The sequence below is a fragment of the Osmerus eperlanus genome, chromosome 5, assembly GCF_963692335.1.
Source record: "Osmerus eperlanus chromosome 5, fOsmEpe2.1, whole genome shotgun sequence".
In the NCBI taxonomy this organism is placed as follows: Eukaryota; Metazoa; Chordata; class Actinopteri; order Osmeriformes; family Osmeridae; genus Osmerus; species Osmerus eperlanus.
Genome location: NC_085022.1, coordinates 1,243,876 through 1,265,676, shown reverse-complemented (window position 1 = coordinate 1,265,676; position 21,801 = coordinate 1,243,876). Strand labels below are relative to the sequence as shown.

Below are 21,801 nucleotides of genomic sequence, written 5' to 3'. Positions count from 1 at the left end.
AGGCTAGGATCATGACACCACACCAGCGCTCCTTTGTGACTAATATCTGTATTGATGTGACTTATTTATGCCAGTGTAGTAATGTGTGATTCACCACCACCGCATGTTTCAAACATCAAACAGAACTATCAGAGGAATATTTGACACTTGTTTTGATTTATGTTCCTGAGAAATCTAAAGCTGTAAATAGGTTTCTAAAGGCTAAATTAGCTCTGACTAAGATTTGTTGTTACTAACTCAGGACAGAAAGATGTACTGTATAGTGACAGTACAGAGAGAGAATACGGTTGGATTAGACGAGGCTGGTCACCCCACTTCATCCCACTGCTGTTCCATTTATCAGTGATAGATGTGAAAGCAGCTCATCATATCTAGTACCAGATGCATATAACATCGTCAGTTAACATTTGAACTGACGTCGGTCCCCAGGCGTACCAGGATGTAAAATGTCTGACCTGCATCCCTCACCTGTTGTGACCAGTAGATTGTGACCTTATGTTTTGAATATTACTGAGGGCTTACAGAGGGCTCTGTAGGTGTGGCCTTCAAATGAAAGTGGTAGAAAGTTTCTATAAATAGAGAAGTTCCGCTCAGTGTTGGTCAGGCCTGTCTGTGAGTGAGTCTCCTGTTGCCACGTCACCACGGCGGGAAGCAGCAGAAACAGGGTTATCCAGTCTCATTTCCTAGAGTGAGAGGAACAGCTTCCCTGAGAGGAGCTAAACCTGCTCAACACCAGAGCGGTTTATTAGGATGGAGGGGTTTGTTGGCTTTATTTATCAGACAGTTGGAGAGAGAGAAAGAGAGAGGAGAGCAGGGAGAGAGCAGGGAGAGAGCAGGGAGAGAGAGGGGAGAGAGCAGGGAGAGAGAGGAGAGAGAGCAGGGAGAGAGAGTGGAGAGAGCAGGGAGAGAGAGGGGAGAGAGCAGGGAGAGAGAGGAGAGAGAGCAGGGAGAGAGAGGAGAGAGAGGGGAGAGAGCAGGGAGAGAGAGGAGAGAGAGCAGGGAGAGAGAGGAGAGAGAGGGGAGAGAGCAGGGAGAGAGAGGAGAGAGAGCAGGGAGAGAGAGGGGAGAGAGCAGGGAGAGAGAGGGGAGAGAGCAGGGAGAGAGAGGAGAGCAGGGAGAGAGCAGGGAGAGAGAGAGGAGAGAGGAGGGAGAGAGAGAGAGAGAGGAGAGCAGGGAGAGAGGAGAGGAGGGAGAGAGAGAGGAGAGAGAGAGAGAGGAGAGAGGGGAGAGCAGGGAGAGAGAGGGGGGGAAGACATGCAGGAAATGGCCTGAGCTGGGTTCGAACCCAGGACTCACCATCATAGTATTTAAACGTGTGTGTGTGTGTCTCTATCCATAATAGGATAAGGGTGGGGAATGAGAGTGTGTGTGTATGGGGGGGTGTCTCTGGGGACAGAGTACCTCTCATCTGGCCCACTTACTCAGACAAATATGAGTCAAATAGTGCCTCCTATGATAGTGTTCTCTTTAAAGTTCCTTTCTGATGAGATTGACGAGCCCAGAATAGCTGCCTCTCTTCCAGGAATGTTCTTCACTTCCTGTCTTAGTTGCCAAGGATACAGCAGACATGAGCGGTCTGAAGGAAAACATGAAAAGGTGAAATGCTGTGTAAGGTCTCTTATGTTACAAGTTTTATTTTGTTTTAGTATAATTAAGTTTAAACTGTGCTCAAGCTACATACTCTCCTTTCAGAGTATGTTAACTCAGACACTAATCACAAATATGTTGATCTAAGTGGAAATGGTTAACGATGTACACACAGACAGATAATTACTGATTATCTGATATGACGAGCGGGTGTGAGGATGAGATGTGGTTCCTCTCAGGCGACGCTAATGGCTGCGCTGGGCTTCCTGGCTCGGCTGCTGCCAGCTCTCAGCCCCACCGCTGAGAGACCTGTGTGTTTGCCCTTTAATCAGAGGGCCCCCTGGCCTCCACGGCTCAACCCAGGTCCAGATGATGTCCCCTCCCAGGGCCCTCCCCATGGCCCAGCCGCAGGTCTGCTCCCCTGGTACTGCTGCTCCTAGGTCACTTGTTCAGCAGGAGTCCTGAGTCAGAGATGATGCTGAGGGCTGTACCACTATAGTCAGTGGATTCTGAACACGCAACGCATGGAAATATTTCCCCAGAGTGTTTTTTCTTTCTTCGTAAGGCTGGGTGCAGATGTGCAACACTGGCAGTTGAACCTGTTGGAGATGTAGTTTTTGTGGGAGGAAGGCATGCTGGCTTCTATATCTATCTATCTATCAAGCCTTAAGTAGGGCAGGCCAACCCTGTTCCTCTCACACACACACTCTTGCCAGTTGCATGAAAGTGGATTAGCCAGTGCTTCCTCTCAATACTTGATGAGACCAGCGCTTGAGTATGAACTCTCCACACCCACCTCTCTCTCTCCTAGGTGTTACTCAACAACCACAGAGTCTGTTTCCTGATGTATTCCTTTCATGTGGCGGCTCTGCCCTGCCAGTGGTGTCTGTGGGTGTAGCTCTGCCCTGCCAGTGGTGTCTGTGGGTGTAGCTCTGCCCTGCCAGTGGTGTCTGTGGGTGTAGCTCTCCTCCAGCAGGCTGGGAGCAGGGCCAGGGCAGAGGAAACTCCCCTCCTCTTCACATTATTCACATCCCTCCTCACGCCAGCGCTCTGCTGCCCCTCTTCACAGGCCTCCTTTGTGGGGAGCAGATCTGCTTTAATGTGCGTCCTCCTTCAATGGAGCCAGGAGGCGGATCATCAAAGTCTCAGCCCAGGGTTAGAATTGTATTTTGTCCCAAGATGGAGATGAGAGTCGGGAGAGAGAGTGGGGGTAGAGAGTGGATGGAGAGAGACCGGGGAGAGAGAGCAGGTAGAGAGGGCCCGTCACACATAAGGAAGGTCTGTGTGTGAGTCCATGCTGCACGCTTCTTTGTTCCGTAATCAACTGTTTTGACTTTTTTTTCTAATTTGAATTTGTGTGAAGGTCTGTGCTCAATAACAGCTGAGTGAGAGACAAGCGACTGAAGGTCTAAAACAGCTCTGTCTCTCTGGAGGTCTCTGTCGCTGTCCCAGGGTCCCGGCCCCTGTCCCTGTCCCTGCCCCTGTTCCTGCCCCTGCTGCAGCTAGCCACCGCTCGCTAGCCACATGCTAACGATCATCAGCAGAGAGTCTGAGACCTTCTCACTGTTTGACCTTTACACACATATTCAAATATCAGGGACAACGTTTGGTGACCCTATAAATATGGGATTAGTATTCAGTGTGTTTGTGTGTGTGTGCCTGGGTCTGCTGACTTTCTGGTTGGATTAAGCTCAGGTGTTTACTACAGCGTGCTCTCAGGGATGTGCTCTGGAGTGGTGTCGTCTGAAATGTTTGTACATCCGCAGCTAAGAGCTGCACTGAACTGCAAACTTCCTCAACTTCCTCCTTGGCATTGTTTTGTCACAGCTTCTGCTTCTTCAGACAGTTATAACGTCCGGGCTGGGCTGGGGAATGCTAGGCTAGGCTAGGCTAGACAGGACTAGGCTACACCAGGCCGGGCTGGGCTCAGCTGGGCTGGGCTCAGCTGGGCTCAGCTGGGCTCAGCTGGGCTCGGCTGGGCCGGGCTGGGCTGGGCTCAGCTGGGCTCAGCTGGGCTCGGCTGGGCTCAGCTGGGCTCAGCTGGGCTCGGCTGGGCCGGGCTGGGCTGGGCTCTCTAATCCTGTGTCCCTCGTTGACGTATTTCTGCACCAACAGCGTGAGAGGATAATCTAAGAAGGACCATCCTTCCCCGGGTCCCCGTCGCTATGGACACCTTTTTCCGCCACTTCAAGCGGAAGGACACCGGCCCTCCGTCCGAGGATGTCTACTGTTGCGCCCGCCGGCCTAGTGTCGCCGTGCCGACCAGCAAGGCCCGGCGGCGCTCCAGCGTAGGGCTCCCGTCGGCCGCCCTGGCCCAGCGCCGGGGCTCCCGCGTGCAGCAGGGGCCCAGCGCCGGGGGCGGCAGGCTGGCCAGGGTGGTGTGCTACGGCAAGGCGTCCAGCTACAGCAAGGCGTCCGGCTACGTCCGGAGGCGATCCAGCACCACCACTCCCAGCATGAACCCGCGCTTCGCCGTGCGGCGCAGGAAGGCGGGGAAGTTGCGCACCATCGACACCCACCTGCTGGGGCCGTCCATGCTGCTGGCCAGCCTCATCCAGATGACCGAGGAGGATGAGGAGGGGGGAGGAGGGGGGCCCGCCGGGGAGCCCCAGGTGGAGGTGAGGGTAGGCAACCAGCCCCCGTCCCCCTCCAGCACCCTCCACTCCGACGGGGACGACAGCGACGACCTGAGCCCCGACGATGGAGCCAGCCGGTCGGAGGGTGAAGACCTGCCCTCTGAGGAGGAGTCGTCCGTGGCCGAGGACGTCAGCTTGTCGGACCAGGAGATGGAGGACACCTCGTGGTGGCTCAACCCCCGACCCTCCAGCTCCTCCTCGCCTCTAGGGGCGCTGGTGGAGAGCGTGCCGTCACCCTCGCGGCCGCTCATACGTGCCCCTCGCTGCCTAAGAAGGAACTCCTCGCGGTTGTTGCCGGGCGATGCGGGCCGCTACGTGCGGTCCAGCCAGAGGAAGAGGAGGCGGCTCTCCCACATCTCCAAGGTGGGGAGTCCCTGGCCGGGCCGCGGCCCCCCCATGCCCAGCCGGAGGAGCTCTGTGTACCTCCACCACTCCGCCCTCTACAGGGGCCCTGGGGCCCTCAGTCCTGGGCTGGGGGCTCACTATGACCCCCGGCTGGAGAGCTGGACTGGCTTCCTCCTGTACGTAGTCCAGGACCTCCAGGTCCCGTCTCTCTATGTGTTGCCGTAGTGCCTGTGGGGGTTGTGCCGTCTAGATCCAGTCGTGTGTTGTGGTGTGTGGAGTTACTGATGACGTAGTCGTGTTTTGTTTGTTTGTTGTGACGCTAACCACAGATGTATGCTCTGCACCAGAATTCGTTGGCCATGAGGAGGCTAAAAGAATATTTGTGATGCTCCAAAATAATATTCATTTGTCCTATTCTGTAAACTAGACATCCGATGAATATCAAAAAGGAAAAAATACCCGCCACCTCTGTCATGGTACACACACAAAACAACAATCAAGTCACTAACAACAATGAGCTCTGACATCTTAACAATTTGTCCCCATTTAAACACTGAAACCTCAACTAATAGGCTAACAGGGAGTTTATAAGATTGTCCTTGTTGTGGTCAGGTCAGATGGGGTGGAGCAGTGTGTTGTGTCCTGACCTGCTCATTCTCTGTCACGTAGAGCCTCTCCTCTGAGGCTGCAGCTCATTAGCCCGGCGCTGACAAAGAGACACTGCTCTGAGCAAAGTGACTCACCGCCACTGCATTGATCTCCTGGTTAGCTGCCCACCACTGTGCTGCTACAGTTTACTCAGGGGGCAGGTGTGTGTGTGTGTGTGTGTGTGTGTGGGGGGGGGAGGCAGGGAGCAAAGAGACAAAGGTCTAGGAGGCATGTTTTGGATGTTCTGACTCACAAATGTTCAGTTGCTCCAGCTGCTGTGTGTCTGTGGCAGAGGTTGGGGTGACTAACCCTACAGACACACATGCATGATGAGCACACGTACACAGGACAGCAGGCGCACAGAGCGCATGTTCAACTAAACAATGACAGGAAAACCTCTATAGCCCTCAGCACCTTTACACAATATATTTTACATGAGTTTTTATGGCAAAAACTCATCTCGGTATGGCCCCTAAATCGAGTCATTGTTGACATGCATGTTTAGAAGCCTGTGTTTCTGTGTTGTTGTAGGAAAGCCATAGCTAAGTCTGGCCTGCAGCATCTGACCACCGAGCCCAGCGCCTCCTCGCCCTGCAAGACTGAGCCCCCCAGAGAGATACGCAGCACCGTGGACTGGACTGTGAGTGGACATGGGATTTGTAGTTCTTTTCTAACCCAACATGTCTTCCTATTTTGATAAAAGAACATGAACTTAAGTTAAGATGTTGTGGCAAATATATATATTGAAGTTGATCCTGATGCAGTTCACTTTGTTACCTCAGAGTTGTGTGAGTTTTAGATGGTTAAATGATTTAATCAGCCCAAATGTCTGGTTCTAATTTAAAATTCTGTATTAAATTAGGCTGACAACATGGAGGTGTATAATGATCACTTCCTTCACAGGAAAACGCCCAGTTTGGGGACCATATCTGGTTTGAAACAAGCGTTTCTGGGGATTTCTGCTATGTAGGGGAGCAGTACTGCATCGCCAAAACCATGGTGAGACTTCCTGCTCCAGAACCCAAATTGTGGGTTAGATCGCCCCCTGGCTGCAGATTGATGTATCTGTGGAAGTCAATTAGACAGAATGGAGATGACGGTTTATTGATGTCAGAATCCTCTTCTTTCTTTGTAGTTTCATGACTAATTTTCTCTCTTTATCATGCTCCCAAAGCAAAAATCGGTGGCAAGGAAGAAATGTGCTGGTTGCAAGATATCGGTCCATACAATGTGTATTGAGCAGCTAGAAAAAGTAAGTTGTTGAATGGAAACTGGATGAATATTCAGAGTGAATGTGCTTGAAGTTGGTCATTTTTAAAACGTATACTTTTTCTCTCCGTAGATAAATTTCAGGTGCAAGCCATCGTTCAGGGATCCAGGATCCAGGAACATTCGAGAAGTCAGTACTGCATATTATTTGTTCCAGTCTACTGGATGGTTAAGTGTATATTAGTGTGAGATGACTGATCACTGGTGTTTCAATCTCAGCCCAACGTTGTCCGACACCACTGGGTCCACAGGCGCCGGCAGGGGGGGAAGTGTCGACAGTGCGGGAAGGTCGCTAACCATTTCTATTACTGCTCCCCAGGGTAGCATTGTGCTCACAAGCACAATGCTACCGTTATTACAACACTTAAAGAGCCAGGAATAAACGTATAAATGAATCATCCCGTTTGTGTTTAATGTTTTTGTCACCATCACAGGGTTTCCAGCAGAAGTTCTCGTTCCACAGTAAAGAGATTGTTGCCATTAGCTGTTCGTGGTGCAAGCAGGCAGTGAGTCATCCCTCTCTCTGAGTCAGATATCTGAAGGCCAGACCTTCTCTCAGTCTCCTGGTAACTGTTGGTCATGGTCACCCCCACCCCTGTGTTGCAGTACCACAACAAGGTGACCTGCTTCATGCTGCAGCAGATCGAAGAGCCCTGCTCCCTGGGAGCACATGCCTCTGTCATCGTCCCTCCCACCTGGATCGTACGCGTCCGGAAAGCGCAGGTAATCGCAGTTGGGTGACACACCTGAGGTATTTTAGCGATCGTGACTGTAAACTTACATACGTAATTGCTTTGTCTCCCTCAGACCTCGTTAAAATCAAGTAAAAAGAAGAAACGCACGTCTCTTAAGTGCAAGCCCAGCAAGAAGGGTCCAGAGGTTAGCTACAGCAGTGAAGCCACATGAACCCCCCCGAGCACCTTACCCCACCTTACCCCACCTTACCCCACACCACAGACTGTCCTAGCCTGACCTCCTCTCCTGTCCACAGCTCCAGGACGGCCAGTGGAAGCCCTTTGTCGTGAAGCCCATTCCCTCCCAGCTCATGAAGCCTCTGCTGGTGTTCGTCAACCCCAAGAGTGGAGGCAACCAGGTGACCCGCATCCTCCAGCACCACCAGAGACTTCACACGTTTGGCCCCAATTAGCACATAACTGATGCGTTTCACGCGGCTACATATTGCATCTGTATATCTGGGTCATCAGGTTAGGTTGTGGGTAGAATATTAGTGTCTGATGGATTGTAAACACTGTTTTCTCTGTGTTCTCCAGGGAGCTAAGATAATCCAGTCGTTCATGTGGTACCTGAACCCACGCCAGGTGTTTGACCTCACACAGGGAGGACCTAGAGAGGGGTAGGAGGACCAGCCACACCCTCACCATCCTGTTTACCACACAGCCACACCCTCACCATCCTGTTTACCACACAGCCACACCCTCACCATCCTGTTTACCACACAGCCACACCCTCACCATCCTGTTTACCACACAGCCACACTCTCACCATCCTGTTTACCACACAGCCACACCCTCACCATCCTGTTTACCACACAGCCACACCCTCACCATCCTGTTTACCACACAGCCACACCCTCACCATCCTGTTTACCACACAGCCACACCCTCACCATCCTGTTTACCACACAGCTACAACCCACCCTCACCATCCTGTTTACCACACAGCCACACCCTCACCATCCTGTTTACCACACAGCCACACCCTCACCATCCTGTTTACCACACAGCTACAACCCACCCTCACCATCCTGTTTGCCACACAGCTACACCCTCACCATCCTGTTTACCACACAGCTACAACCCACCCTCACCATCCTGTTTACCACACAGCTACAACCCACCCTCACCATCCTGTTTACCACACAGCTACAACCCACCCTCACCATCCTGTTTACCACACAGCTACAACCCACCCTCACCATCCTGTTTGCCACACAGCTACAACCCACCCTCACCATCCTGTTTACCACACAGCTACAACCCACCCTCACCATCCTGTTTACCACACAGCTACAACCCACCCTCACCATCCTGTTTGCCACACAGCTACAACCCACCCTAACCATCCTGTTTACCACACAGCTACAACCCACCCTCACCATCCTGTTTACCACACAGCTACCACCCACCCTCACCATCCTGTTTACCACACAGCTACAACCCACCCTCACCATCCTGTTTACCACACAGCTACAACCCACCCTCACCATCCTGTTTACCACACAGCTACAACCCACCCTCACCATCCTGTTTGCCACACAGCTACAACCCACCCTAACCATCCTGTTTACCACACAGCTACAACCCACCCTCACCATCCTGTTTACCACACAGCTACCACCCACCCTCACCATCCTGTTTACCACACAGCTACAACCCACCCTCACCATCCTGTTTACCACACAGCTACAACCCACCCTCACCATCCTGTTTGCCACACAGCTACAACCCACCCTCACCATCCTGTTTGCCACACAGCTACAACCCACCCTCACCATCCTGTTTGCCACACAGCTACAACCCACCCTCACCATCCTGTTTGCCACACAGCTACAACCCACCCTCACCATCCTGTTTACCACACAGCTACAACCCACCCTCACCATCCTGTTTACCACACAGCTACAACCCACCCTAACCATCCTGTTTACCACACAGCTACAACCCACCCTCACCATCCTGTTTACCACACAGCTACAACCCACCCTCACCATCCTGTTTGCCACACAGCTACAACCCACCCTCACCATCCTGTTTACCACACAGCTACAACCCACCCTCACCATCCTGTTTACCACACAGCTACAACCCACCCTCACCATCCTGTTTGCCACACAGCTACAACCCACCCTAACCATCCTGTTTACCACACAGCTACAACCCACCCTCACCATCCTGTTTACCACACAGCTACCACCCACCCTCACCATCCTGTTTACCACACAGCTACAACCCACCCTCACCATCCTGTTTACCACACAGCTACAACCCACCCTCACCATCCTGTTTACCACACAGCTACAACCCACCCTCACCATCCTGTTTGCCACACAGCTACAACCCACCCTAACCATCCTGTTTACCACACAGCTACAACCCACCCTCACCATCCTGTTTACCACACAGCTACCACCCACCCTCACCATCCTGTTTACCACACAGCTACAACCCACCCTCACCATCCTGTTTACCACACAGCTACAACCCACCCTCACCATCCTGTTTGCCACACAGCTACAACCCACCCTCACCATCCTGTTTGCCACACAGCTACAACCCACCCTCACCATCCTGTTTGCCACACAGCTACAACCCACCCTCACCATCCTGTTTGCCACACAGCTACAACCCACCCTCACCATCCTGTTTACCACACAGCTACAACCCACCCTCACCATCCTGTTTACCACACAGCTACAACCCACCCTAACCATCCTGTTTGCCACACAGCTACAACCCACCCTCACCATCCTGTTTGCCACACAGCTACAACCCACCCTCACCATCCTGTTTGCCACACAGCTACAACCCACCCTCACCATCCTGTTTACCACACAGCTACAACCCACCCTCACCATCCTGTTTACCACACAGCTACAACCCACCCTCACCATCCTGTTTACCACACAGCTACAACCCACCCTCACCATCCTGTTTGCCACACAGCTACAACCCACCCTCACCATCCTGTTTGCCACACAGCTACAACCCACCCTCACCATCCTGTTTGCCACACAGCTACAACCCACCCTCACCATCCTGTTTACCACACAGCTACAACCCACCCTCACCATCCTGTTTACCACACAGCTACAACCCACCCTCACCATCCTGTTTACCACACAGCTACAACCCACCCTCACCATCCTGTTTGCCACACAGCTACAACCCACCCTCACCATCCTGTTTACCACACAGCTACAACCCACCCTCACCATCCTGTTTACCACACAGCTACAACCCACCCTCACCATCCTGTTTACCACACAGCTACAACCCACCCTCACCATCCTGTTTACCACACAGCTACAACCCACCCTCACCATCCTGTTTGCCACACAGCTACAACCCACCCTAACCATCCTGTTTACCACACAGCTACAACCCACCCTCACCATCCTGTTTACCACACAGCTACAACCCACCCTCACCATCCTGTTTGCCACACAGCTACAACCCACCCTCACCATCCTGTTTGCCACACAGCTACAACCCACCCTTACCATCCTGTTTGCCACACAGCTACAACCCACCCTCACCATCCTGTTTGCCACACAGCTACAACCCACCCTCACCATCCTGTTTACCACACAGCTACAACCCACCCTCACCATCCTGTTTACCACACAGCTACAACCCACCCTAACCATCCTGTTTGCCACACAGCTACAACCCACCCTCACCATCCTGTTTGCCACACAGCTACAACCCACCCTCACCATCCTGTTTGCCACACAGCTACAACCCACCCTCACCATCCTGTTTACCACACAGCTACAACCCACCCTCACCATCCTGTTTACCACACAGCTACAACCCACCCTCACCATCCTGTTTACCACACAGCTACAACCCACCCTCACCATCCTGTTTGCCACACAGCTACAACCCACCCTCACCATCCTGTTTGCCACACAGCTACAACCCACCCTCACCATCCTGTTTGCCACACAGCTACAACCCACCCTCACCATCCTGTTTACCACACAGCTACAACCCACCCTCACCATCCTGTTTACCACACAGCTACAACCCACCCTCACCATCCTGTTTACCACACAGCTACAACCCACCCTCACCATCCTGTTTGCCACACAGCTACAACCCACCCTCACCATCCTGTTTACCACACAGCTACAACCCACCCTAACCATCCTGTTTACCACACAGCTACAACCCACCCTCACCATCCTGTTTGCCACACAGCTACAACCCACCCTCACCATCCTGTTTACCACACAGCTACAACCCACCCTCACCATCCTGTTTACCACACAGCTACAACCCACCCTCACCATCCTGTTTACCACACAGCTACAACCCACCCTCACCATCCTGTTTGCCACACAGCTACAACCCACCCTAACCATCCTGTTTACCACACAGCTACAACCCACCCTCACCATCCTGTTTACCACACAGCTACAACCCACCCTCACCATCCTGTTTGCCACACAGCTACAACCCACCCTCACCATCCTGTTTACCACACAGCTACAACCCACCCTCACCATCCTGTTTGCCACACAGCTACAACCCACCCTCACCATCCTGTTTGCCACACAGCTACAACCCACCCTCACCATCCTGTTTGCCACACAGCTACAACCAACACTAGAAAGACATGTTGAGTTTTGTTTGGTTGTGCATTTGTTTTCTCAAGGTTGGAAATGTATGCCAAAGTGCCTAACCTGCGGATATTAGCGTGTGGAGGGGATGGAACTGTAAGTAGAATATCGCTTTCATCCAAACTCCTCAAACTGCATTTTGTTGTGAGAAGTAGCTAACCTAACTGCTAGCTACCAGAAGTTGTTGACCTGTCTTAAGGAATATGTGGAAGTAATGCTTGAATTCGATGAATTATTAGCATACCTAGTAGGCCTACTGAGTAACAGTTTAATCGGACTGTAGATGGGAATGCTAGTAGTGCTAAATGTGGATCATAATTACTAGCAATGCTAACTGTGGAAGGGAATGCTAATTTTGAATAGTATTAGTACTAATGCTAACTGTGGATGGTCATTCTAGTAATGCTAACTGTGGATGGTCATGCTAGCAGTGCTAACTGTGGATGGTCATGCTAGCAGTGCTAACTGTGGATGGTCATGCTAGCAGTGCTAACTGTGGATGGTCATGCTAGCAGTGCTAACTGTGGATGGTAATGCTGACTGTGGACCTCCAGGTGGGTTGGATCCTTTCTGTTCTGGACCAGCTGCAACTGAACCCTCAGCCCGCGGTGGCCATCCTTCCTCTGGGGACAGGAAATGACCTGGCGCGCACCCTCAACTGGGGAGGGGTGAGTACGGACCACCCCAGTCTGACAGGAACGCCCGGGATTCAACACGAGAACAGGAAACATAACCACTAGAAACGCCATGCTCCATACATACACCCAAACTCTATAATCTCTCAGTCTCATGATGAAGACCCAATTTATTGACGTGTTTGATCAAAAGAAGTAAATGTGTTTCTTTGCCTTTTTCTTTGCCTTTTGTGTGATTTTGTACAAAAAATAAAATAAAGAAATCCAGATGTAATAAAAAGAGCTGTCCTGTGTCCTCTCGTCCAGGGCTACACGGACGAGCCGGTGTCCAAAATCCTGTCTCACGTGGAAGATGGGAACGTGGTCCAGCTGGACCGCTGGTCCCTGCAGGTGGAGCCCAACCCCGAGGTCTGCCAGGAGGAGAAGGATGAGCACCAGACCGACAAGGTGCCGTTCCGCCCTGCCCCGCCCCGCCCTGCCCCTTACCTGCCCTGCCCCGCCCTGCCCCGCCCCGCCCTGCCCCGCCCCGCCCTGCCCTGCCCCTTACCTGCCCTGCCCCGCCCCGCCCTGCCCTGCCCCTTACCTGCCCTGCCCCGCCCCGCCCTGCCCCGCCCCGCCCTGCCCTGCCCCGCCCCGCCCTGCCCCGCCCCGCCCTGCCCTGCCCCTTACCTGCCCTGCCCCGCCCTGCCCCGCCCCGCCCTGCCCCGCCCTGCCCCGCCCCGCCCTGCCCCGCCCCGCCCTGCCCCGCCCTGCCCTGCCCCTTACCTGCCCCGCCCTGCCCTGCCCCGCCCCGCCCTGCCCCGCCCTGCCCCGCCCTGCCCCGCCCCGCCCCGCCCTGCCCTGCCCCTTACCTGCCCTGCCCCGCCCTGCCCCGCCCCGCCCTGCCCTGCCCTGCCCCGCCCTGCCCCGCCCTGCCCCGCCCTGCCCTGCCCCGCCCTGCCCCGCCCCGCCCTGCCCCGCCCCGCCCTGCCCTGCCCCGCACTGCCCTGCCCCGCCCTGCCCCGCCCCGCCCTGCCCTGCCCCGCCCTGCCCCGCCCCGCCCTGCCCCGCACTGCCCTGCCCCGCCCTGCCCCGCACTGCCCCCCCCTTACCTGCCCTGCCCCGCCCTGCCCCGCCCTGCCCCGCCCTGCCCCGCCCCGCCCTGCCCCGCACTGCCCTGCCCCGCCCCGCCCTGCCCCGCCCCGCCCTGCCCCGCACTGCCCTGCCCTGCCCCGCCCTGCCCCGCACTGCCCCCCCCTTACCTGCCCTGCCCCGCCCTGCCCCGCCCTGCCCCGCCCTGCCCCGCCCCGCACTGCCCCGCACTTTCCCGCCCTGCCCCGCACTTTCCGGCCCTGCCCCGCACTTTCCCACCCCGCCCTGCCCCGCCCCGCCCTGCCCCAGCCCGATCCAGTCCTGCATGTACATTTTAAATCAAATGTTATTTCTGTACTTAATATATACACATGTGTGCTCTTCTCCTTCAGCTCCCCATAGACGTGTTCAACAACTACTTTAGCCTGGGCTTCGACGCTCACGTCACTCTGGGCTTCCACGAGTCCAGAGGTCTGTGCACTTAGGGTTCCAATCCTTCTGTAAAAGCAGCTTTCAGACGTACCTGACACAGACAGAGACATACTCTTATTTGTTGCTCTGTCCCCCCTTCCTGTGTCTCATTCTCTCTCTCCCCTCTCTGGATCTGTTGTTCTGTCTCCCCCTAGAGGCCAACCCAGAGAAATTCAACAGCCGTTTTCGCAATAAGATGTTCTATGCAGGGGTGAGTGTCTCTAGGTTACGTATATCTATGCAGTTTGACCTCCCTCTGTGTGAGTAATTCACAGGGTGTGTTTCTGCAGACGGCCTTTTCTGACTTCTTAAGTGGCAGCTCCAAAGACCTGGCCAAACACATCAAAGTTGTGGTGAGTGAGACATCAAGTGTGGAGGGCTGAACTCTGACCCTAACCTTTAACCCTAACCCTGTATGAAGGAAAGTGCATGCAGTCTTATTATCTCTCTCTCTCATATTGTCCTCTCTCCAGTGTGACGGCACAGACCTGACCTCTAAAGTTCAGGACCTCAAGTTGCAGTGTCTTCTCTTTCTCAACATTCCCAGGTTCACGTTTTTCACTTTTAAACACTGTGCTCACACGCTGTGCTCACACGCTGTGCTCACACGCTGTGCTCACACGCTGTGCTCACACACACACTGTGCTCACACGCTGCGCTCACACACACACTGTGCTCACACGCTGTGCTCACACACTGTGCTCACACACTGTGCTCACACACTGTGCTCACACACACGCTGTGCTCACACACTGTGCTCACACACACGCTGTGCTCACACGCTGTGCTCACACACTGCGCTCACACACACACTGTGCTCACACGCTGCGCTCACACACACACTGTGCTCACACGCTGCGCTCACACGCTGCACTCACACACACACTGCGCTCACACGCTGCGCTCACACGCTGCACTCACACACACACTGCGCTCACACACACACTGTGCTCACACACTGTGCTCACACACTGCGCTCACACGCTGTGCTCACACACATGCTGTGCTCACACACACACTGTGCTCACACACACACTGTGCTCACACACACGCTGTGCTCACACGCTGCGCTCACACACATATTCATGTAAACAACTATGCAAGAACATGACTGTTTGTATACACACAGGATTAGGATGGATGGTAGGCTCTGTAAGTAGTCATTCACTGTAAAATGTAATGATTATCATTTGGATGATTCATGTTGTGTTTTGTGTTGCTGTGTGGCCTCAGGTACTGCGCTGGCACCATGCCTTGGGGTCACCCTGGCGACCACAACGACTTTGACCCCCAGAGACACGACGATGGCTGCATCGAGGTCATCGGCTTCACTATGACCTCCCTGGTGAGTTGAATTTTTTTAGATGGATGCTATGCTCGATGCTAAATGCTAATGCCAACGTGTACACACTGTGAATATAGAGCGGAGAATGCACATTTTATTTAGTTGTTTATGTTGTTGATAATTATATAATAATGGTCAACTGTAAATATTTAGCATTCTGTTTTCACCTGTTTAGTCATCTTTTGGAACAACAAGATTAACTTGAATGTAAAGCAATAACAATTCACCTGTTACCCCCCTCCTCCCCCAGGCCACGCTGCAGGTGGGGGGTCACGGGGAGCGTCTCCACCAGTGTAAGGAGGTGACCCTGACCACCTCCAAGCCCATCCCCATGCAGGTGGATGGGGAGCCCTGCAAGCTGGCCCCCTCCCTCATCCACATCACCCTCAGGAACCAGGCCAACCTGGTGCAGAAGACCAAGAGGAGGATCTCCATGCCCCAGCTCAACGAGTCAGTACTGTCCTCCCAGACATCCTGTCCTCCCTCCTCTCCTCCCTCCTCTCCTCCCTCCTCTCCTCCTGTCCTCTCCTCTCCTCCCTCCTGTCCTCCCTCCTCTCCTCCCTCCTCTCCTCCTGTCCTCTCCTCTCCTCCCTCCTGTCCTCCCTCCTCTCCTCCCTCCTCTCCTCCCTCCTGTCCTCTCCTCCCTCCTCTCCTCCCTCCTCTCCTCCCTCCTGTCCTCTCCTCCCTCCTCTCCTCCCTCCTCTCCTCCCTCCTGTCCTCCCTCCTCTCCTCCCTCCTGTCCTCTCCTCCCTCCTCTCCTCCCTCCTCTCCTCCCTCCTGTCCTCCCTCCTCTCCTCCCTCCTCTCCTCCCTCCTGTCCTCTCCTCCCTCCTCTCCTCCCTCCTCTCCTCCCTCCTGTCCTCCCTCCTCTCCTCCCTCCTCTCCTCCCTCCTCTCCTCCCTCCTGTCCTCCCTCCTCTCCTCCTGTCCTCTCCTCCCTCCTCTCCCCCTGTCCTCTCCTCCCTCCTCTCCTCCCTCCTCTCCTCCCTCCTGTCCTCTCCTCTCTCCTTCCTCCTGTCCTCTCCTCCCTCCTCTCCTCCCTCCTCTCCTCCCTCCTGTCCTCTCCTCTCCTCCCTCCTCTCCTCCCTCCTCTCCTCCCTCCTGTCCTCTCCTCCCTCCTGTCCTCTCCTCCCTCCTCTCCTCCTGTCCTCTCCTCCCTCCTCTCCTCCTGTCCTCTCCTCCCTCCTGTCCTCTCCTCCCTCCTGTCCTCTCCTCCCTCCTGTCCTCCTCTCCTCCCTCCTGTCCTCTCCTCCCTCCTCTCCTCCTGTCCTCTCCTCCCTCCTCTCCTCCTGTCCTCTCCTCCCTCCTGTCCTCTCCTCCCTCCTCTCCTCCCTACTGTCCTCCTCTCCTCCCTCCTGTCCTCTCCTCCCTCCTCTCCTCCCTCCTCTCCTCCTCTCCTCCCTCCTCTCCTCCCTCCTCTCCTCTCCTCCCAGATCTCCTGTCCTCTCCTCCCTCCTCTCTCTCTAACTTGGTGTGTGTGTTCAGTCAGCAGTTCCTTCCTGAGAACCTGCAGATCAGAGTGAGCAGGATCAGCATGCACGCATATGAGGCCTTGCACTACGACAAGGACAAACTGAAAGAGGCCTGTAAGTACACACACACACACACGCGCATGCACACACACTTACAACTACACTTACACACACATACACTTACACACACATACCCCTAATATAACCATGTCAATACTCACCGTACACCATGGTGTATGGGAATAGAAGAACCATGCAGGCTTTGCAGTGTCCATAACACTGTCCCCCCCCCCCTCCCCCCCTCCCCCTCCCCCCCTCCACCCCCCCCCCCCCTCCCTCCACCCCCCCCCCCTCCCCCTCAGCTATCCCTCTGGGGGTCATCATTGTGCCGGGAGACAGCGACCTGGAGACGTGTCGATCACACATTGAGACTCTCCAGCAGACCCTGGATGAGGTAGGGCAATAAGAGAACCCTCTCACATGAGAAGGAAAGAAAGAGAACCCTCTCACACGAGAAGGCGATAAGAGAACCCTCTCACACGAGAAGGAGAGAAAGAGAACCCTCTCACACGAGAAGGCGATAAGAGAACCCTCTCACACGAGAAGGAGAGAAAGAGAACCCTCTCACACGAGAAGGCGATAAGAGAACCCTCTCACACGAGAAGGCGATAAGAGAACCCTCTCACACGAGAAAGCCAGAAAGAGAACCCTCTCACATGAGAAGGAGAACCCTCTCACACGAGGTAGGGCGATAAGAGAACCCTCTCACACGAGAAGGAGAGAAGGATCGGTAATTTAAACTGCTCTGCTCTCTTGTGGAAGATGTAGTTACTGCATGGCACTGTTAAAACAAAGCACAGTAAGTCATAACTGATTTGTTATTGAAGAAGAAGAGCTCAATTATTCAAATGTATTCTACTTCTTTTACAGGAAAGTGATGGGTTGAAATCAGAGAGTCTGTCCTCCCAAAAGCTATCCCCGAAATGGTGCTTTCTTGACTGTAAGTATTCTGAAACAGAAGCAAAAATTGTGATCACTATACTTCCTTCCTCAGTGTGAGACGTTAGAAATGCAGATCTGGTACATTTCCTGAGTAGTAGGTTACACAAGTAAAAACAAGTAGTGCTACTGACATTAAAACAAGGGGCCATGCACCTACTTGGTGTCATAATATAACCTGTGAAAGTCATTTTGCTGCGTGGTCTTCACTTTTAGGCACAACTGCCGATCGGTTCTACAGGATAGACCGTGCGCAGGTAAGCCACCAACACATGAACCTGCTTCTATTAAATATAAAATAAATCAAATTAAATACATAATTAAGAGAAAAAACACTGAAGTATTAATATTCAGCAGGCTTCAGTTGGATGCGTGTGTTTATTCGAAAGCATCGTGCTCTAGACTGCTGGCCTGAACTCTGGACAGTATTCAGTACTCCTCTGACTGGTTTGATGGATGACACGATGCTGTGTTCCCTCGTGGCCCGCAGGAGCACCTGAACTACGTGACAGAGATCTCCCAGGACGAGCTGTTCATCCTGGACCCTGAGCTGGTGCTGAAGGAGACGGTGGGCACGTCTCCAGGCATGCCCGACCTGGTGGACTCCTACGGGGAGGCCCAGCCCGACGCCCAGCAATTCGCCTTCCCCTCCTCCTCCTCCTCCCCCATCTCCTCTCCTGGACCACGGTGAGAAGGACAGGCAGGCAGACATGCAGACACATATAGTCCTTCACTCTCTCTCTCTCTCTCTCTCTCTCTCTCTCTCTCTCTCTCTCTCTCTCTCTCTCTCTCTCTCTCTCTCTCTCTCTCTCTCTCTGTGTTGTTCCTCCCTCTCTCTCTCTTTCTCTCGTCTCTTTATAATTTCTCCATTCTCCTCTCTTGACAGGGCGAGGGATTCTCAGAGGAAGAGGGTTTCCAGTGACAGCTCTGTGATCGAGACTCTGGCCTACGGTGGCTCCCAGGCCTCCTCCAAGACAGGCCTCTGCAGGTCAGCCTCACATCCAGGCCTCTGCAGGTCAGCCTCACATCCAGCCCCCAGCCTCACATCCAGCCCCCAGCCTCACATCCAGCCCCAGCCTCACATCCAGCCCCCAGCCTCACATCCAGCCCCCAGCCTCACATCCAGCCTCACATCCAGCCCCAGCCTCACATCCAGCCCCAGCCTCACATCCAGCCCCAGCCTCACATCCAGCCCCAGCCTCACATCCAGCCCCCAGCCTCGCTGGCCACCAAACAATGCACTATTAACTGTGGTGTTTAGGGCTTCTTATCTGCTAATAATTAAAAATCCTCCTGACTCATTCTGCTAATCGGCTGATACTGATGAGGGTAATCAACACATGGAAATGCTGCAGTCTGAGGCATGCAGGCCTCCATGATCAGGAGGCCTGTCATCACTCTGCTTCCTGCTTCCTCATACTGTCTGTTCACACCTCGTCTCTCTCTTTCCTGCTCCGTGTCGCTTCTTGTCTCTCTCTTTCCTGCTCCGTGTCGCTTCTGTCTTTGTTTCCTCGTCTTTAACACCAAGGAGAGGTGCTAAGGTTGTCAGTGTTCATCGGTCCACCGCAACGTTAGCCAGTTTCAAACCCTTGTCTAGGTATGCTTCTTTGTGTCGCACACTCATTGCTCTTCTTTTCCATGCTTGGTGGGGATCTAAGGTAGCCCTTTAACCATCTAAATTAAGTCAATCAAGTTTCTAAATATCTTCATTCTAATGACCTGTTTATAAATATCTCTTCACTCCCAGTTCTGAAAGCACTGCCTCAAGCGACCCAGAAAAAGGTAAAGATCTTGTTTTTGGTTCCTCCTTACCGGCAGACTACAAGGAAGTGTTTGAACTGACGTGTCTAATGTGCTGGCAACGTAACAGTTCATCGTTGTTTTGACAGTTTCAGAGTTGATGGAGTGTGTGAAGTCAGAAGACCTTCACAGGGTAAGTCAAAAGATTATTATTCATATTTATTAATGTATGAGTGGTGAAAGCCTTTGTGTAAATGAGGTTAGTGACACAGTACCTTCCCCAGCTCAGGGAGCTACACCAACAGGGGGCCGACATGGCGACCCAGGACAGCCTGGGGGGCACGTTACTCCACTATGCCGTGAGCTTGGGCAACAAGGAGATTGTCAAGTACATCATAGACAACGGTACGACTCAAAGTCTCCATATTCAATCATGCACATTAATGATGGCTTTACTAAAGTATGACATTTTTTCCTTTGTTAATGTGCAGCTCCTACAAGCCACCTGGATGTTCCAGAGAGGGAGACGTGAGTCATTCTTGTCTGATGTGGGTTTGAAGTAATAAAGATTGGAGACCTGGTAGTGGTTTGACCTGGTAGTGTTGTGTGTGTGTACGTATGTGTGTGTGTTCACGCCTCCGCATGTGTGTGTGTGTGTGCGCGTCATGAAGAGGGGAGACCGCCCTTCACAAAGCAGCCACGGCGTGTGAGAGAACCATCTGCCACTACCTGGTGGAGGCCGGAGCATCTCTCATGAAGACAAACCTGCAGGTGGGCCTCAGCTAGCAGCTAGCAGCTAGCCTCTGCACCCACAGGTAGCAGCTAGCCTCAGCTAGCAAGCAGCTAGCCTCAGCACCCACAGCTAGCAGCTAGCCTCTGCACCCACAGCTAGCAGCTGGCCTCTGCTAGCATTTAGCAGCTAGCCTCTGCACCCACAGCTAGAAACTAACCTCTGCTAGCATCTAGCAGCTAGCCTCTGCACCCACAGCTAGAAACTAGCCTCTGCTAGCATCTAGCAGCTAGCATCTGCACCCACAGCTAGCAGCTAGCATCTGCCCCCACAGCTAGCAGCTAGCCTCTGCACCCACAGCTAGCACTTAGCTTCTGCCCACAGCTAGCAGTTAGCTTATCCCACATCTAGCAGCATAATCACTAACTATTCAACTAGAGCTAATTGTTAGCATAATTGCTAGGTTAGGTCCAGTAAAAAGAAACTCCTTTTTTATTCTTGAGGGACTTGCAGTCTGTGTATAATGATGATTAATGTCTGGTGTCAGTGAGTAATGCAGCCCTGCAGGACCCCTGGCCTGATTCATAGATCCTCCGTAGCTTTAGTAACCTGTCACCATGGTGAAGTCACGGGTGACCAGAAACATCACATCACTGGAAAGAATTCTTCCAGACAATTAAAAATGATTCATGTTTTGATTCATTCTATGTTGTGTTGGAGAGGACAGTTCAGGCTCACCAACTGAACTTTTACAAGGTTTTCAGTGCCCCCCTCTCAGAATGGGATTTATTTGCCATGAAAGTTTGCACAGACAAGGAATTTGCTTTGGCAGGAAGGTGCATACAATAAACATATAGGAACCTAAAATTAAAAAATGTGGACTATCTATACTAAAGGTACATAAACTAGCAGTACTAAGTGGAATTAGAATTAAATAAAATATACAATAAAATAACATTTATCTCTCTTTCTCTCACTCTCTCTCTTCTCTTCTGTAATTTTTTCAACTGCTTATTCTGTCCCAAACCCTTCCTCTCATTCCGCCCGCCCCCCTCCTTCGCCTCGTTCCCTCTTTCCTCCTGTCCTCTCAGGGTGAGACACCTAAGCAGCGAGCAGAGAAGGCAGAGGACCAGGAGCTGGCGGAGTACCTGGAGAACCGCCAGCACTACCAGATGATCCAGAGAGAGGACCAGGAGACTGCTGTCTAACACACACATACGTACACACACACGTACATACACACACACCCTCTCTTTTTCACACATATACACACAAGTGCATGTACACACACACACCATCTTCCTCCTCCCCTCCTCTCTCTCAGCCGAACCATCCTTCTCCAGAAGGAAGCTGTTGAACAGGGTTCCTGAGGTCCCCTCCAGGTCTACACGCCAGGCAGGTGGGGGTGGATGGGTGGGCAGGTGGGGGTGGGCAGGTGGGGGTGGATGGGTGGGCAGGTGGGGGTGGGCAGGTGAGGGTGGGCAGGTGGG

The 21,801-nt window shown here is 53.4% G+C and overlaps 1 protein-coding gene across 1 annotated transcript; it reads left to right on the top strand.

Moving 5' to 3' along the window:
- The first annotated feature begins 3,644 nt into the window (after positions 1 to 3,644).
- Positions 3,645 to 21,702, top strand: dgkzb (diacylglycerol kinase, zeta b). The gene is made up of 33 exons (XM_062460921.1): positions 3,645 to 4,744; positions 5,748 to 5,856; positions 6,120 to 6,215; positions 6,391 to 6,468; positions 6,559 to 6,615; positions 6,705 to 6,773; positions 6,920 to 6,991; positions 7,092 to 7,208; positions 7,293 to 7,364; positions 7,477 to 7,578; positions 7,757 to 7,839; positions 11,886 to 11,946; positions 12,405 to 12,518; positions 12,792 to 12,932; positions 13,949 to 14,027; positions 14,183 to 14,238; positions 14,318 to 14,380; positions 14,501 to 14,574; positions 15,261 to 15,372; positions 15,623 to 15,822; positions 16,856 to 16,956; positions 17,205 to 17,296; positions 17,773 to 17,842; positions 18,058 to 18,098; positions 18,332 to 18,528; positions 18,728 to 18,829; positions 19,370 to 19,438; positions 19,589 to 19,623; positions 19,731 to 19,774; positions 19,866 to 19,986; positions 20,073 to 20,109; positions 20,253 to 20,352; positions 21,403 to 21,702. The coding sequence occupies exons 1-33, from the start codon at positions 3,753 to 3,755 to the stop codon at positions 21,517 to 21,519; spliced, it is 3,873 nt and encodes a 1,290-aa protein (XP_062316905.1). The 5' UTR covers positions 3,645 to 3,752; the 3' UTR covers positions 21,520 to 21,702.
- The last annotated feature ends 99 nt before the right edge of the window (positions 21,703 to 21,801 follow it).